General features: G+C 46.3%; 2 protein-coding genes and 1 pseudogene across 4 annotated transcripts in view; 2 read left to right on the forward strand and 1 right to left on the reverse strand.

The window, feature by feature from the left end:
* The window catches only part of gra (granulito), a 265,219-nt gene extending 250,455 nt beyond the window's left edge, over positions 1–14,764 (forward strand). For 2 of the 3 annotated variants that reach the window (XM_068030836.1, XM_068030839.1), the window contains one exon: positions 14,489–14,764. Coding sequence is in view for 2 of the 3 variants with exons in the window: in XM_068030839.1 (XP_067886940.1) it covers positions 14,489–14,500 (12 nt within the window). In the remaining variant the exon portion in view is untranslated. The remainder of the gene's footprint in view (positions 1–14,488) is intronic. The other variant, XM_068030840.1, reaches the window with a different exon arrangement.
* The window catches only part of necab1 (N-terminal EF-hand calcium binding protein 1), a 346,067-nt gene that overhangs the window by 29,917 nt on the left and 298,127 nt on the right, over positions 1–18,023 (reverse strand). The window contains exons 8-9 of the mRNA XM_068030830.1: positions 14,477–14,556; positions 8,742–8,795 (exon numbers count right to left, since the gene is read on the reverse strand). Of these exons, the coding sequence (XP_067886931.1) occupies positions 8,742–8,795; positions 14,477–14,556 (134 nt within the window). The remainder of the gene's footprint in view (positions 1–8,741; positions 8,796–14,476; positions 14,557–18,023) is intronic.
* On the forward strand, positions 16,442–16,551 carry LOC137370360 (U2 spliceosomal RNA; annotated as a pseudogene).

Here is an 18,023-nt window from a genome sequence, read left to right on the forward strand (position 1 = left end):
GAAGAATGGTATGTAGAAGTTTGAAGTAAGACTTCATTGACTCATTGATGCTCAAACATCTGCTCCCACACAGATCATTGGACATGCTCAGGGAGTGCCTAATAGCAATGGAATAGCAGGAGTGAGCACCCACATTTAGCCTATCCAATACTCATGTGTATGTATCCATAGATGTGCCAGAAAGCAAGGAGGACCAGCTAACTGCATCAGCATATACAGTCATTGAGTCATTTATGGCATAGAAGGAGGTCATTTGGCCCATCGAGTCCATGCCAGCTCTCCACAGAGCAATCCAGTCAGTCCCACTCCCCTGCTCTATCCCGGTAGCCCTGTAAGTTTATTTCCCTCAAGTGCCCATCCAATTTCCTTTTTAAATTATTGATTGTCTCCACTTCCCACCATCCTCCTGGGCAGTGAGTTCCAGGTCATTACCACTTGCTGTGTAAGAAAATTCTTCCTCACATATATGACAGGACAACTCAGGAGCCAACATATGAAGGACACAGCCTCTTTGATCCCAAGCTGCTCCCACTGAGGCTCAAAGGCAGCCATCATACTTACTGTTTTCATTGGTAAATCATTAGAAAAGTCAAAGATTGGCATTAAAAAGGCACAGATGACATACTTTTATTGAGGGGAAGCAAAGGAGCAAAAAAAAATGACCATGTCAGAAACTTGGTAGAAAGCAGAAACATGAATTGGTTGCTCTTTATTTTCCCTTTATCTGTTGATGTAGAATAAGGTGGCAGGAACGGATAGACATGGATGATAGTTAAGGTAGTGCAATGCTGCTGGTGGTATTTTGGGGTAATGAATTATGTATAAACAGGAGGGTGAGTGAAAGAAAGAATTTGCTAGCCTTGGCATTTAATTGTATGTGCTCTGGATGAGTTAATGGTGCAATTGTCACCTTGAGTGCACAGTCTTCTGCAGCCATGTCCTCTTGGTCACTGTATGCTGCTCTGACCAAAGAACAAAGAACAGTACAGCACAGGAACAGGCCATTCAGCCCTCCAAGCCTGCGCCGATCTTGATGCCTGCCTAAACCTTCTGCACTTCCAGGGACTGAATCCCTCTATTCCCATCCTATTTATGTATTTGTCAAGATGCCTCTTAAACGTCGTTATCATACCTGCTTCCACCACCTCCCCCGGCAGAAAGTTTCAGACACTCACCACCCTCTGTGTAAAGAACTTGCCTCGCACATCCCCTCTAAACTTTGCCCCTCTCATCTTAAAACTATGTCCCCTAGTAACTGACTCTTCCACCCTGGGAAAAAGCTTCCGACTATCCACTCTGTCCATGCTACCCATAACTTTGTAAACCTCTATCATGTCGCCCCTCCACTTCCGTCGTTCCAGTGAAAACAATCCGAGTTTATCCAACCTCTCCTCATGGCTAATGCCCTCCAGACCAGGCAACATCCTGGTAAACCTCTTCTGTACCCTCTCCAAAGCCTCCACGTACTTCTGGTAGAGTGGTGACCAGAATTGCACGCAATATTCTAAGTGTGGCCTAACTAAAGTTCTGTACAGCTGCAGCATGACTTGCCAATTTTTATACTCTATGCCCCGACCGATGAAGGCAAGCATGCTGTATGCCTTCTTGACTACCTTATCCACCTCGTTGCCACTTTCAGTGACCTGTGGACCTGTACGTCCAGATCTCTCTGCCTGTCAATACTCCTAAAGGTTCTGCCATTTACTGTATACTTCCCACCTGCATTAGACCTTCCAAAATGCATTACCTCACATTTGTCCGGATTAAACTCCATCTGCCATTTCTCTGCCCAAGTCTCCAACCGATCTATATCCTGCTGTATCCTCTGACAATCTTCATTACTATCTGCAACTCCACCAACCTTTGTGTCGTCCGTAAACTTACTAATCAGACCAGCTACATTTTCCTCCAAATAATTTATATATACTACAAACAGCAAAGGTCCCAGCACTGATCCCTGTGGAACACCACTAGTCACACCCTCCATTCAGAAAAGCACCCTTCCACTGATACCCTCTGTCTTTTATGACCGAGGCAGTTCTGTATCCATCTTGCCAGTTCACCTCTGATCCCGTGTGACTTCACCTTTTGTACCAGTCTGCCATGAGGGATCTTGTCAAAGGCTTTACTGAAGTCCATATAGATAACATCCACTGCCCTTTCTTCATCAATCATCTTCGTCACTTCCTCAGAAAACTCAATTAAGTTAGTGAGACACGACCTCCCCTTCCCAAAACCATGCTGCCTTTCGCTAATAAGTTCGTTTGTTTCCAAAAGGGAGTAAATCCTGTCCCGAAGAATCCTCTCTAATAATTTCCCCACCACTGACGGAAGGCTCACCGGACTATAATTTCCTGGATTATCCTTGCTACCCTTCTTAAACAAAGGAACAACATTGGCTATTCTCCAGTCCTCTGGGACCTCACCTGTAGCCAATGAGGACGCAAAGATTTCTGTCAAGGCCCCAGCAATTTCTTCCCTTGCCTCCCTCAGTATTCTGGGGTAGATCCCATCAGGCCCTGGGGACTTATCGACGTTAATGCTTTGCAAGACGCCCAACACCTCCTCCTTTTTGATAATGACATGAGCCAGACTATCTACACTCCCTTCCCTAGGCTCATCATCCACCAAGTCCTTCTCTTTGGTGAATACTGATGCAAAGTACTCATTTAGTCCCTCGCCCATTTTCTCTGGCTCCACACATAGATTCCCTCCTCTGTCCTTGAGTGGGCCAACCCTTTCCCTGGTTACCCTCTTGCTCTTTATATATGTATAAAAAGCATTGGGATTTTCCTTAATCCTGTTTGCCAATGACTTTTCATGATCCCTTTTAGCCCTCCTGACTCCCACATGTCAGATGTTGATTTACCCTCAAACAGCCGCCCCCAATCTAAATTCTTGAGTTCCTGCCTAATATTGTTATAATTAGCCTTCCCCCAATTTAACACCTTCACCCGAGGACTACTCTTATCCTTATCCACAAGTACCTTAAAACTTATGGAATTATGGTCACTGTTCCCGAAATGCTCCCCTACTGAAACTTTGACCACCTGGCCGGGCTCATTCCCCAATACCAGGTCCAGTACGGCCCCATCCCTAGTTGGACTATCTACGTATTGTTTCAAGAAGCCCTCCTGGATGCTCCTTACAAATTCTGCCCCATCCAAGCCCCTAGCACTAAGTGAGTCCCCGTCAATATAGGGGAAGTTAAAATCACCCACCACTACAACCCTGTTACCTTTACATCTTTCCAAAATCTGTCTGCATATCTGCTCCTCTACCTCCCGCTGGCTGTTGGGAGGCCTGTAGAAAACCCCCAACATCGTGACTGCACTATTCCTGAGCTCCACCCATATTGCCTCGCTGCATGACCCCTCTGAGGTGTCCTCCCGCAGTTCTTTGGGCCTCCTTATCTCGAGAGACAATGGATATGCGCCTGGAGGTGGTCAGTGGTTTGTGAAGCAGCGCCTGGAGTGGCTATAAAGGCCAATTCTGGAGTGACAGGCTCTTCCACAGGTGCTGCAGAGAAATTTGTTTGTCGGGGCTGTTGCACAGTTGGCTCTCCCCTTGCGCCTCTGTCTTTTTTCCTGCCAACTACTAAGTTTCTTCGACTCGCCACAATTTAGCCCTGTCTTTATGGCTGCCCGCCAGCTCTGGCGAATGCTGGCAACTGACTCCCACGACTTGTGATCAATGTCACAGGATTTCATGTCGCGTTTGCAGACGTCTTTATAGCGGAGACATGGACGGCCGGTGGGTCTGATACCAGTGGCGAGATCGCTGTACAATGTGTCTTTGGGGATCCTGCCATCTTCCATGCGGCTCACATGGCCAAGCCATCTCAAGCGCCGCTGACTCAGTAGTGTGTATAAGCTGGGGGTGTTGGCCGCTTCAAGGACTTCTGTGTTGGAGATATAGTCCTGCCACCTGATGCCAAGTATTCTCCGCAGTACAGCTGTGATATTCTCCTTAACAAGTAATGCAACTTCCCCACCCCATTTACATCCCCCTCTATCCCACCTGAAGCTTCTAAATCCTGGAACATTTAGCTGCCAATCCTGTCCTTCCCTCAACCAAGTCTCTGTAATAGCAACAACATCATAGTTCCAAGTACTAATCCAAGCTCTAAGTTCATCTGCCTTACCTGTTATACTTCTCGCATTGAAACCTTGGTTACATTGTACTTTCCCCCTCCATAATTAGGCCTTTTATGTTGCAAACATGTACAGCATGCAGCAGATGATGGTGATCATGGAAACTGTATCATGACTGTACTGTCAAACGCTGGGACTGTTAGTGTTCTGGGGGAGGGTTTGTTTCAGAAAATCTCTCCTTGTAGTCTTACAGCTCTGCCATCTGACAACACTGTTAATCTTGGTCTTCCTTGTCATCCTCTTCTTTCACATCCGTTCATCATGCTTCTGCACTTCTTCCTGTTGACTTGGCCTCTCCCAATGGCATAGATATATAGCATGCAACAAACCACTACAAATTGGGAGACTATCTTGGACTCCAACAGATCAGTCCAGTAACTGGAGCCTTTGCTTCAAGATGCCTATGGTTTGCTGAATGACAGCTCTGGTTTGCGTGTGGTTCTCATTGTATCGGCTCTCAGATTTGTGCCAAGCTTTTTGACAGAAGTCATGAGCCAGGTGTAGAAAGGATAATCCTACTGCCTCCCAAGAACCAGGCTGACACCTGCTGACCTGGGTCAAAGACAGGGAGGTTTGAGGACTGGCACAGTAATAAGTCTTCAGAACTCATGACAGAAGACTGGGCACATATCCACATTAATCACTACCTGTAGTCAAAGACCAGCTAAATATTCAGGAAATGGAATCCCTTCCTGTTGTATGACACTGCTGCTTTAACGCCAGGGTTGGGGCCGACCATGACTCATGGCCCTCCTGTCTTGGGCGCTATGACATTGGAAAGATGAATGAGAATGGGCAGAGACTGCAGGCACCCAAGATCACGTCGTTGGCACCAGCTGGACCTCATCGTCACAAGGCGAGCCTCTTTAAACAGCATTCAAATCACACGCAGCTTCCACAGTGCAGACTGCGACACTGACCACTCCCTGGTGTGCAGCAAGGTTAGACTCAAACCAAAGAAGCTGCATCACTCCAAGCAGAAGGGCCGCTCGCGCATCAACACGAACAGAATTTCTCATCCACAGCTGTTACATAAGTTTCTAAATTCACTTGAAAAGCCCTTCAAAGCACTCCCACAGGGGATGCAGAGACCAAGTGGGCCCACATCAGAGACACCATCTATGACTCAGCAATGACCACCTATGGCAAACGTGAGAAGCAGAATACAGACTGGTTTCAATCTCACTTTGAACAGCTGGAACCTGTCATAGCAGCTAAGCGCATTGCACTGTTGAACTACAAGAAAGCCCCCAGAGAGTTAATATCCGTAGCACTTAAAGCAGCCAGAAGCGATGCACAAAGAACAGCCAGGCGCTGCGCAAATGACTACTGGCAATACCGATGCAGTCATATTCAGCTGGCCTCTGACACCGGAAACATCAGAGGAATGTATGATGGCATTAAGAGAGCTTTTGGGCCAACCATCAGGAAGATCGCCCCCCTCAAGTCTAAATCAGTGGACACGATCACTGACCAACGCAAGCAAATGGACCGCTGGGTGGAGCACTACCGAGAACTGTATAGTGATACGCTTTCTGAAACCAACCTATCCAATTGTGGGCATGGGACCTGAGCCAACCTGAACTAAATTAATTGGGGTAAAAATTCCTTTGCATTTCACCAAGTATTTGAGTAAGAAATCAGCATTCCATTTTTCAGTTTCATGGTGGGACAGCCCATGATGGAAGTACCCACAAAATGTGGCTGCAGCCATACTGGTCAAGGCACATGCACGGCTAGAATTTGTTCACAACACAACGCCGGGTTACATGGCGGGGGCGTGCCAGAGAATCGGAGTGGCAGCAGCTGCCACAGAGCCCGATGCCGGGATTGCCGGGCCCAATCTTCCCAGTGGCGGGGAAGCTCTGTGGCGGCCCCTCCACCGGTCTGCAACGGGACTCGAGTTTGCTTATTTAAATTACATCTTTGCATTAATTAAAATGCAATCTGCAGCGATCTTACCTTCAGTTCCCGATGTTCAGCGCGACATGTGGCACTCACGCACCTTCACTTTCCTGTCCAGGCACAGCTGGTGCCACTGAGTTGGAAAAGGGGTGAACTCTGCACAATGTACTGTATGGGGCGGGGGTGGGGGGGGGGGGGTGGGCGGCGGGAGGAAGGGGCGAACTCTGCACTATGTACTGCATGGGGGTGGGAGGAAGGGGTGAGCTCGGTACTATGTTGTGCTGTTTGCAGGGCTGGCAGCTTTTAAAATGGTGCCAGCACTGGCACGTTCAACAGGTGATGCCGTGAATGGCGTCGCCGATGTGGCCCCTGCCACGTGATCGGGAGTTAGCCGTTGTGCATATGCAAAGTCCCCGCCAGGCATAAGATCGGGAGGTCTTGGATTTGCCCACATTGCTGGATTGCTCCAGGTGCAAGGTGTTATTGACTGTACATGTATTACCCTACATTCTTCCCTTCAAGGTCTTTGACTCCAGAGAAAATGTTGTCACTGAGACCGTCCTCAATGCAGCCCAGTCTCTGCCAGTCATGGATGAGCTGGACGAACAGCCAACAAAATCGGAACTTAGTGATGCCATTGATTCTCTAGCCAGTGGAAAAGCCCCTGGGAAGGACGGCATTACCCCTGAAATAATCAAGAGTGCAAAGCCTGCTATACTCTCAGCACTCCGTGAACTGCTTTACCTGTGCTGGGATGAGGGAGCAGTACCACAGGACATGCGCGATGCCAATATCATCAAATTCTGTAAGAACAAGGGTGACCGCGGTGACTGCAACAACTACCGTGGAATCTCCGTGCTCAGCATAGTGGGGAAAGTCTTCACTCGAGTCGTTTTAAACAGGCTTCAGAAGCTGGCTGAGCATGTCTACCCTGAGGCACAATGTGGCTTTCGAGCAGAGAGATCCACCATTGACATGCTGTTCTCCCTTCGCCAGCTACAGGAGAAATGCCACGAACAACAAATGCCCCTCTACGTTGCTTTCATAGATCTCACCAAAGCCTTTGACGTCGTCAGCAGATGTGGTCTCTTCAAACTACTAGCAAAGATCGGATGTCCACCAAAGCTACTAAGTATCATCACCTCATTCCATGACAATATGAAAGGCACCATTCAGCATAGCGGCACCTCATCAGACCCCTTTCCTATCCTGAGTGGCATGAAACAGGGCTGAGTTCTCGCACCTACACTGTTTGGGATCTTCTTCTCCCTGCTGCTCTCACGTGCGTTCAAGTCTTCAGAAGAAGGAATTTTCCTCCACACAAAATCAGATGGCAGGTTGTTCAACCTTGCCCGTCTTAGAACGAAGACCAAAGTATGGAAGGTCCTCATCAGGGAACTCCTCTTTGCTGACGATGCTGCAGTAACATCCCACACAGAAGAGTGTCTGCAGAGATTCATCGACAGGATTACGGCTGCCTGCAACGAATTTGGCCTAACCATCAGCCTCAAGAAAACGAACATCATGGGACAGGACGTCAGAAGTGCTCCATCCACCAATATCGGCGACCACGCTCTGGAAGTGGTTCAAGAATTCACCTACCTTGGCTCAACTATCACCAGTAACCTGTCTCTCGATGCAGAAATCAACAAGCGCATGGGAAAGGCTTCCACTGCTATGTCCAGACTAGCCAAGAGAGTGTGGGAAAATGGCGCACTGACACGGAACACAAAAGTCCAAGTGTATCAAGCCTGTGTCCTCAGTACCTTGCTCTACGGCAGCGAGGCCTGGACAACGTACGTCAGCCAAGAGCGACGTCTCAATTCATTCCATCTTCGCTTCCTCCGGAGAATCCTTGGCATCAGGTGGCAGGACCGTATCTCCAACGCAGAAGTCCTCGAGGCGGCCAACTTCCCCAGCATATACACCCTACTGAGCGAGCAGCACTTGAGATGCCTTGGCCATGTGAGCCGCATGGAAGATGGCAGGATCCCCAAGGACACATTGTACAGCGAGCTCGTCACCGGCATCAGACCCACCGGCCGTCCATGTCTCCGCTTTAAAGACGTCTGCAAACGCGACATGAAGTCCTGTGACATTGATCACAAGTGGTGGGAATCAGTTGCCAGTGATCGCCAGAGCTGGTGGACAGCCATAAAGGTGGGGCTAAAGAGTGGCGAGTCGAAGAGACTTAGCTGTTGGCAGGAAAAAAGACAGAAGCGCAAGGGAGAGCCAACTGTGTAATAGCCCCGACAACCAATCTTATCTTAAGCACCTGTGCAAGAGTCTGTCACTCTAGAATTGGTCGTTATAGCCACTCCAGGCGCTGCTTCACAAACCACTGACCACCTCCAGGCACTTACCAATTGTCTCTCGAGACAAGGAGGCCAAAGAAGAAGAAGTCACTGTACAGTTTGATTTGTTGAGCCGGCTCAAGATGTTTTACTGGAGGGGGCATGGATCTATACTAGTATTAAACTACCTAGTTAGGTAACTGAGCCTTCCTACTATTTTGTTCCAAATTAATGATGGGGAAATTTGATGTGAAAATTCCAGGATGACAAACTGTGGGCTAGACCTCTGATTGCTTCCTTCCTTCCTTTATTTCCAAACATGGTCACAATTTAATTTTCATGCTCTTAGTGACTGAAACGATTTTTAAGTAATTTAGGACTGACTTACAGATTTGGCATTTCCCTCCAATATTTCTTCTTCCAGTGGTTCAAGCTTCAAGTCCTGCAAAACAAATAGAACAATACAAACAAATGGACTGGTAAGAAGATATGGACGAATAGGAAAATCACAGGATGCGTACCTATAATTTTCTGCAACGCACTCCCCATGAGCATGGTTCCCTGCTGACAGGGCATATCTTTTTAAAAGTCTGGCCTCCTAAGATCTTGGTACTTGGGCTCCTCAGCCGAGGGCAAACATAACTGCTGCCTCTAGGGAGAATTGGTTGTTTCCTCATTATTCCCTCCCAGCTCCTTCTACTGACTGGTGTTCTGTGATTCACCCAGTTATATACTCTCTCAGTCGTGCCCTCGTTCCAAGTGGGTGTATCTGGGCTGGTGCTTGAATAAACTTGAATTTGGGGAAGCGGTGGCGCAGTGGTAATGTCACTGGACTAGTAATCCAGAGCCCAGCCTCATGCTCAGGGGGCAAGGGTTCGAATCCTACTGCGGCAGATGGTGAAATTTGAATTTAATTAATGAATCTGGAATTAAAATGCTAGTCTAAAGGTGGCCATGAAACCATTGTCGATTGTTGTAAAACCCCATCTGGTTCACTAATGTCCTTTAGGGAAGGAAATCTGCTGTCCTTACCTGGTCTGGCCTACATGTGACTCCAGACCCACAGCAATGTGGTTGACTCTTAACTACACTCTGAAATGGCCTGGCAAGCCACTCAATTCAAGGACAATTAGGAATGGGCAATAAATGCTGTCTAGTCAGCGATGCCCACATCCCACAAAAAAACCGAATAAAAAAATGTAAGGTGCATGACAGAATGGCTGAATTAGGTGGAGGAAGAATTCCTCTGGAAATAGCAGTCTGCTTGTCAGGTGCTTTTTTCTGTAAGTGTGCAACACCTGTGAGGGACATGAAACACATTCATTTTAGAAAGATGCTCTCTGTCTTGTGAATCAGAAAATGTGATTGAGCAATAGCAGAAAAACTTTCAAGTCATCAGAATGTCTTCAGATTGCAGAAATTCAGTTTTGTGAATTCTATAATTGTTTTCCGACATTCAAGTAGAACTGTAGCTCTCACATTCTCTCTTCCCCTACTAAGCTATGTCACTAGCCAAGTCAACTGCTGCAATTTTTTTAACACCAAAAGCCACTTGCCTTTACATCGCACTGTAATGTAGTAAAATGTCCCAAAATGATTCACAGGAGCATTATCAAATGCATTTGCAAAATTTTAATTTGGATATGATGTGACTTAGATTTATAGAGTCATTTACAGCACGGAAGGAGGCCATTTGGCCCAATGAGTTCATGCTGGCTCTCCACAGAGCTATCCAGTCAGTCCCACTCCCCCACTCAATCCCTAAAGCCCTGCAAGTCTATTTCCCTCAAGTGACCATCTGACTTCCTCTTGAAGTCATTGATTGTCTCTGCTTGCACCACCCTTGTGGATAGCGAAGTGCAGATCATTACCACCACCCGTGTAAAAAAGTTTTTCCTCCTATTCCACCGTATCTCTTGCCTAAAACCTTTAATCTGTGTCCCCTAGTGTTTGTACCATTAGTTAATGGGACGTTTTTCCTTGTCTAACTTATCTAAGCCTGTCATAATCTTGTACACTTGTATTAAATCTCCTCTCAACCTCCCTTGTTCCAAGGAGAACAAACCCAACTTTTGCAATCTAACCTTGTAACTAAAATCCCCCATCCCTGGAACAATTAGAGTCATAGAGTCATAGAATAGGTCCATGCCCCCTCCAGTAAAACAGCTTGAGCCAGCTCAACAAATCAAACTGTATAGTGACTTCTTCTTCGGTCTCCTTGTCTCGAGAGACAATGGGTAAGTGCCTGGAGGTGGTCAGTGGTTTGTGAAGCATTCTGGCAAATCTTCTCTGCACCCTCTCAAGAAGCCACATCAGGTGATATTAGGGCAGATGATCAAAAGCTTTGTCAAACAGGTAGATTTTAACTGCTGCAGCATATCCAGAATTCCCTCCTTCCCAATAGCAAAGACCCAGGATTTTCCCTGAAACCCATAATATCAGGAAATTACAGGTCAAAATGTTTTGGTGCTTTTTTTAACATTTGTTCATGGGATGTGGGCATCACTGGCAAGGCCAGCATTTGTTGCCCATCCCTAATTGCCCTTGAGAACATAGTGGTGAGCTGCCTTCTTGAACCTCTGCAGTCCATCTGGCATGGGTACACTCACAGTGCTGTTAGTAAGGAAGTTCCACGTTTTGATCCAGCGACAATGAAAGAACAGCAATATGTTTCTAAGTCAGGATGGTGTGTGACTTGGAGAGTTCCTTGTAGGTGGTGTTGTTCCCATGCATCTGCTGCCCTTGTTCTTCTAGTTGGAAGAAGTTGCAGGTTTGGAAGGTGCTGTCGAAGGAGGCATGGTGAGTTGCTGCAGTGCATCGGAGGTCTGGGGAGGACATCGGAAGCCTGGGTGGTGGTGGGGTGGAGGTTGGAGGCTTAGTGGGGGTAGTTCAGAGAGAAGGAGGTCAGAGGCCTCAGATTGAGATGCCCAGAGGCCTGGTAGAGGCTGGAAGACCTGGGGCATGGTCGGGAGGTGGGGGCAGGGAGGCTGGGGATGAGATCAGAGGCATGATTGAAGGCCTAGTGGGAGTGGGGACGTTGGAGGGCTCGGGGATGGGGGGTTCGGTTTGTGGGGTAGATTCTAAAGGTGGGTGGACATGACCAATCGTGGGGATTTGGCCAGGCAAGCACGCTGGATTCAGCAGGTAGGTGGAAAGGCACTTGCCTCTTGATCCAGCAGTCCCTTGTCTTGGTTTAGCTGCTCAGGAAATCCATCCATCCAGCATTAAATTTCAAATAGTGAATAAAAGTGAGGCATATAGCCTCATTGTCATATTTAAATTGCCTCCTTGGCAAGGTTAGTCATTGAAATATCATTTCTAACTTTTCCCAGTTATGATGAAAGGTCATTGACCTGATATGTTAACTCTCTTTCTCTCTCCAAACATGCTTCAAAACCTGCTGAGTATTTCCAGCATTTTCTGTTTTTAGTATCATCAATATTCAGTCTGGCTCCAGATCTCACTACAGCTTTCATCCTAGCAGGGGCACTAGTTGAATTCCAGATGTGAGATAACAGTGAGGGTCAAGTGCTGCTTTGATGTCAAGGACAGAGTGTGGCATCAAGGTGCCTTAGTAAAATTTAAGTTAAGTGATCAGGGAAAATTTTCCATTGGCTGGAGTCATAACTGGCACCAAAATGCATGCTGTGGTTGTTGGAGGCCAATCATCTGTGCCTCTGAATATTGTTTCAGGTGTTGCTCAGGCAGTGCCAAGACCCAACTATCTTCAACTGCTTCATCAATGACCTTCCCTTCATTATAAGGTTAAAAATGGGGCTATTCACTGACGATTGCAGATGCATGGGAACACCACCTCCAAGCCACACACCACCCTGACTTGGAACTATAGTGCCATTCCTTCACTGCCGCTGGGTCAAAACCTTTTCACGTGATACTTGAAATTAAGAATTTTGAAGTCGATAGCCGAAACTATAAGTGGCTCACGATTGATGGACTCCTGGATTCGGTCTGGAACCATTTCTAAAATGGCAGGTGAACAGGAACAGAAACATCAGAACCAGACCCTGGCCCCAGTTCCTTATGGTCAGTCATAGGAACAGGAAGAGGCCATTCAGCCTTTCAAGCCTGCTCCACCATTCAATTAAATTATGGCTGATCTGTATCTTAACTCCATCTACCCTCCTTGGTTCCATCACCCTCAGCACCCTAACCCAACAAAAATGTATCATTCTCAGTTGTGAAATTTTCAATTGACTCCCAGCCTCAACAGCTTTTGGGGGAGAGAGGGCCAGATTTCCACTACCCTTTGTGTGAAGAGGTGCTTCCTGACATCACCCTTGAACAGCCTGGCTCTAATTTTAAGGTTCTGCCCCCTTGTTCTGAACTCCCGCTCATCAGAGGAAATAGTTTCTATCTATCCGATCAAATACCTTAATCATCTTAAACCCCTCGATTAGATCAAACCTTGATCTTCCATAGACTGGCCCCGGGGAGTGGGGGGGCAGGGGGTGGGGGGTGGTGGTGGAGACTGAGCACAGTCCAGACACAGAGGTCACAGAGTCAGGCCACATCTGCTGAAGCCCCTGAAGCAGCTGGGCCGTGGGTCTCTCCTCCCCCCAGGCCCCGCGCCTCCAGTCCTTACCTCAGGCCTGTGGCTCCAACCTGTGATCAGCCACCATCTACACTCATTGCCCTGGAGCCCGAGCTCCAGACTCACCCGGAAGCAGATCCGCGTGCACCACTTAGCGCGGGATAGAGCGGATTCTGAGTGGTGTCACCCCCATAACTGTCCCTGGCTTCCGGGCAGCAACCACATCCTCTACTTCCTATCTTATTCTATACAATACTAAAAGTAGCTTGTGTGTGTGTGTGTGTGTGTGTGTGTGTTTTGGTTAAAACTCCCAGAACAGATAGTATAGGATCCAAAGCAATACTCTAGAATCAATTGGCTGGACAGAAACCTTTGGTGGGCCAGATTCTGGCCGCAGGCCATATGTTGGACAACCCTGCTCTAAAGCCTCTCTGCCACCGTCAGGTGTGTGATGGAATAGTCTCCATTGGCTGGATGATGCAGCTGCAACAACACTCAAAGGAGCTCAAACGCCATTCGGAACAAGTACTTACCTGATCAGCATCCCGTTTCATGAGGAACCCAATAACATAAATTCATCTTCCAGCTAAGCTTTGATAAAGCATCCTTGTTTTCCTTTTTCAATGTTAACAAAAGAATTCACAGGTGCTGTTAAACACAAGTGTCTATCTGAGGTAAAACTTGAGCAGTTTATATCAGACTAGGAGTGTCTTTTTATATCTTCAATGTGAGGTTTAAGAATTTAATCTCAGGTTTGCTTTGAAGTATTGTGGAGAAAGCAAATAAACTCAAATCCTCATGAATGAGAAATTTTGCAAACAGCTCTGATGGGGTTGGTAACTGTCTCTAATTGTTCAAGGAACAAAATATCCAGCTGAGGGTCAGACCTTTCACATAAGATAAGGCTTTGACGTTAAAATTTTAATGCATTAAGGAGAACTCAATGAGTAAATTTAATCAAAATACAGTCAAATATGTAATTTTGCCAGGTGTTTACAGTGTTATTGCAAATTTTAGGTACCAATAAAAATGGCAGACAAAACTATTTTTTGTCATTTAATTAGTCTACTTGCTTAGTCTTTTGCTCTTCCAACAAATTAATGTGAGTGCATTTTAATTTATAAGTTTGCATGTTACACAATCAGCTGAAAGAAATTTCTGGACATAAATTTGTCTGACTCAATCAGCTGTAAGAAGTTAGAATTAATGTAAAAATTGGTTAGCACAAATTTATAAATTTATAAAAAAGGTGGGAAAGATGAGCCAATCAGAAATAAATAGAAGAGGTATAAAAACAATAATATTAGGCATGGCAAAACATGTGACAGTAAAGTATGACAGGGAGTAAATGTTATAAGTACAGAAAATGCAAACAGTACACAGCACTTATTACTGATAGATAGGATAAATTCTTGCATATGTTATCTTACAAAAGAGCAATGATAAATATAATTGTGTGTGACATACGATCAGAATTGATTTTTTGGTTCTATGATAATGTGTTATATGTTATATTTGCTGTTGTAAACTTGCTCTTTTATGCATTGTCCACATTCTAAATAAATGCATACCTTCTTTTCCAGGCGGTCAATTAACTTCTGGAGCCTATTTATCTGGGTCATCCATTGGATGTCCTCATCAGCATGGACACCTTTGGGAATCAACAGAAGAGGAAAAAAATCTACATTAATTTAAAATGATGTGTGCAATGTTTTGGCAGGAAATGTAATAGCCCAGATTTTCTTTCTGGAAGTTATTAGCAGATATTCTGAGATATTTACCTGAATGGTAATAATGACTGGTAGGTCTATATACTTCCCCACTGGTATTCGTGCCGGTACTAAATATTAACAAATGAAAGGGCAGAATAGGATATCTAGAGGTGGGTTAGCAAAACTGCTAACGTGTCTTTTGCTTTTCCATTTTTTATACTCATGGAAAAAATGTCAACCTTAATTCTGAAACATCAATTTCAGTTTTTGTTTTTCATAAACATCTCTCAATCTGTCTTTTGTCTTTAGATTCAATTTAGGATTTAAGCAAATAACAATAATATTTAAATAAGTTAGCCATTTACCTCGATTTTCTGCCATCATCAGTGGTGTGCAATGGGCAATGGGACACCTGTCATATACCCTTCACAATTTTCCTTTAAAGTCAAAAATCTGAGAGCAGCCAGGTGAAATCTTTCTCTTTCTCTCTGTCTCTGATTACCTCTTCCTTTTTGTATGGAAGTGCTTAATATTTATTGAGCCTATCCCCAAGACAGAACAGACGAACTTGGGAACTGCCTGAACTTATATCCAACCCATTCTGTGGCTCCGTGTGCAGCAAAGTGTTGCACCACCAAATTGACTGTCCAATGGAAACCACTTTTTTTGTTAATCAAAGTTCTGCTGTGAGCTCATTGTGCCACTTCCTCCTTTGGAAGCTGGCTGATTAGGCAAAGGACTGTTGAGGAGGCTAACTAGAGAAAACTAAAAATACATTTAAAAAATACCTCTGCTGATACCAGGTTCAGTCAGCCTTCAGAAGAAATGTGCCCATCTCTCATGTAAAATAAGTATGTTAAATATTTGAAACTAGAAAAAGTTTTATTCCCATTAAGATCACTGCAGCAATAGAAACTACACTCTCAAGCAAATGGATGAGAGTGGTCGGTGGGGCACTTAAAAGCAGGCCTGAGAACTCGGCTGAGTGCAACGAAGGCAAACTCCAAAGGGAACTGTAGTTTGCTCTGTAATTTATCTGGCTTAAAGTATGATGTAACCCTAGCTGTGTTGGCTTAAAATGGATCTAGAAATGTATGGCACAATTGTGTATTGTGAGCATTGCTGAGTATGCAAAAAGAGATTTATTTATATTATTCATTCATGGGATGTGTGCATTTTTTATTGCCCGTTGTGTCATTTATTGTGGTTGTTCCTATACTTCTGTCCATGACCATGATCTGAACCTTGATCTACCATGGTTCACCCATATCAGCTCCAGAATAAATGCCCTGAGTATAATTGCATTACAGCCACATCAGATTTTCCGACGCTATTTATAGTTTTTAGAAATATTACAGTTAAGAACAAATACTGATGTGGAAAATGAAGGGTTAATAGGGTTACTAAGGTTCACACAGCTGAAGTTTTTTTCCCCTTGTACCTTTCCATCATGAGGCCTTGGTCTGTTTATCTGTTGTAAGAGATAAAATTAGGGAAGGCGAAATTGCAAAGAAGAACTGGTATTGTAAAGTGCTGAAAAGAAGTGTATAAGCAATAGTAAGATAACCAAATATGGGCATATGAGTAACCAGCTGTATTAATTCCACATAAAGTTATTATATAAATATCTCTGCTGTAACCATGATTTCTTCGAGAGATTTTGGCATGCTGAAGGCTCTCCCCTACATACTTGGAATAAATATTTCATGATTTTAGCTCACTCTGACTCTGAAGTGGCTTTTGTTCCACCACAAATTGGCTAGTTGGCAGGATCCACTGACAGTTCTAACTAAAAGAGAGTCCCTGTGGACACCCGAAGTCTCGCTCCCTCCCTCCGCCTTTTGGCTAAGATCAAGTGTAGTATCTGTTCTTATCAGTGCTTATTTGATTGAGAAGAGACCATGATCATTGCTTTTTGATCCTGGGGAAGCTTTGAGTAAAATGGCTATAACCAATTTTCGAGCTTCGGGCCAGGGAGTGCGCAACACCGTTCGGGTGGTCGTGAAGGACAAGGAAGGAGATGCACCGGTCGATCGCACCTTCTTCATCAAGAAAATTCTCTTCGATTGCTGCGGATTTCAAGCGACGGACGTCTTCTGCCTGCAGGATTTCCCCAGCAGTGGATACTTCGACGTGACGTTCCGGAGCGTGGCGGGATGCATCAAGTTCCTGAAGGCGTTCAAGGAGAAAGGGGACCGGGCGCCACTGTCGATCCTCACAGCGGAGCCGCTCTTCACGCTTCCGTCACAACGGGATCGGGTGGTGACGATTCACCTCTACAACCCCCATGTTCCGGTGGTGGATGTACTCACCTTTCTCGCCAGGTACGTCGAGGTGGCCGGCAGCAGCACTGATGTCAAGGACCCCTTTGGGATCTGGACCAGCAAGCGGCAGGTCAAGGTGACCTTGAAGGTAGATCCCAGTGGAGCCATCATCCACCCTCCCTCCAGCTTCGCTATCGGGGGAAGTCGAGGCTTCTTGGTCTACGCTGGGCAGCCCAGAGTTTGCCGCACCTGTGGAAAATCTGGTCACATGGCAGCCAACTGCAGCACGGTTGTTTGCAAGAACTGCAAGGAGGAAGGCCATCAGACCAAGGACTGTAAGCAGACTAAGTGTTGCAACTTGTGCGGTGCGGCAGGCCATCTCTACAAGACATGTCCCAAACGTTGTCTCAGCTATGCTCAGGCGGCAAGGTCCAAGGAATGGCCGGGCGAACGTTCAACGAAGGCGTCCGCTGTTCGAAAGGAGACCAGCAACCTTCTCCGCAGTGAGGAACTTCAACCTGAGAAGGAAGGGGAGGCGGCTGAAACCAACGACCCAGCACCTACCCAGCGCCCGGAAACCCCTCCCCCACAGACAGAATCAATGGAGGAGGAGGCAGCAGATGGACAAACAGGTCAGTGGCAAGTGGTCCAGAGGAAAACCACAAAGAAAAAACATCCCAAAGCCACCACCCAAACCAGTGGCAAGAGGAGGCTCTCTTCTGAATCAGACTGCAACAACTCCTCTTCACTGGACGGGGAAATGCTGGAACGACAGCCCCTTCAAAAGAGGCGGCAGAACTCCGAGATGGATGATAAAGCATCCCAGCCCCCGGGCACTGGAAGCTGTGATGGGCCCAGCGTGCCCCAACCCCAATGCCCCACACGTAACGAAGTGGCCAACGCATCTCAGTTCTGCGACACCGGGAGCAAAGACACGTCTGGCGCACCTGAGCTCCGGGAGACCGGGAGCTGTGATGTTTTTGAGGAGGAACAGATGGAAGCAGCTGAGGACAACCCAATCCTCTCTGCCTACAAGACCCCCCCGATGTCACCTGAGCGGCACAAACCCTGCATGAAAAATCAGGAGGGGTTTCTGAGCCCAACCAACGTGAAACTGCTTGCGCATACAATGGGAATGCAGG

The sequence above is a fragment of the Heterodontus francisci genome, chromosome 5, assembly GCF_036365525.1.
Source record: "Heterodontus francisci isolate sHetFra1 chromosome 5, sHetFra1.hap1, whole genome shotgun sequence".
NCBI classification, from domain to species: domain Eukaryota; kingdom Metazoa; phylum Chordata; class Chondrichthyes; order Heterodontiformes; family Heterodontidae; genus Heterodontus; species Heterodontus francisci.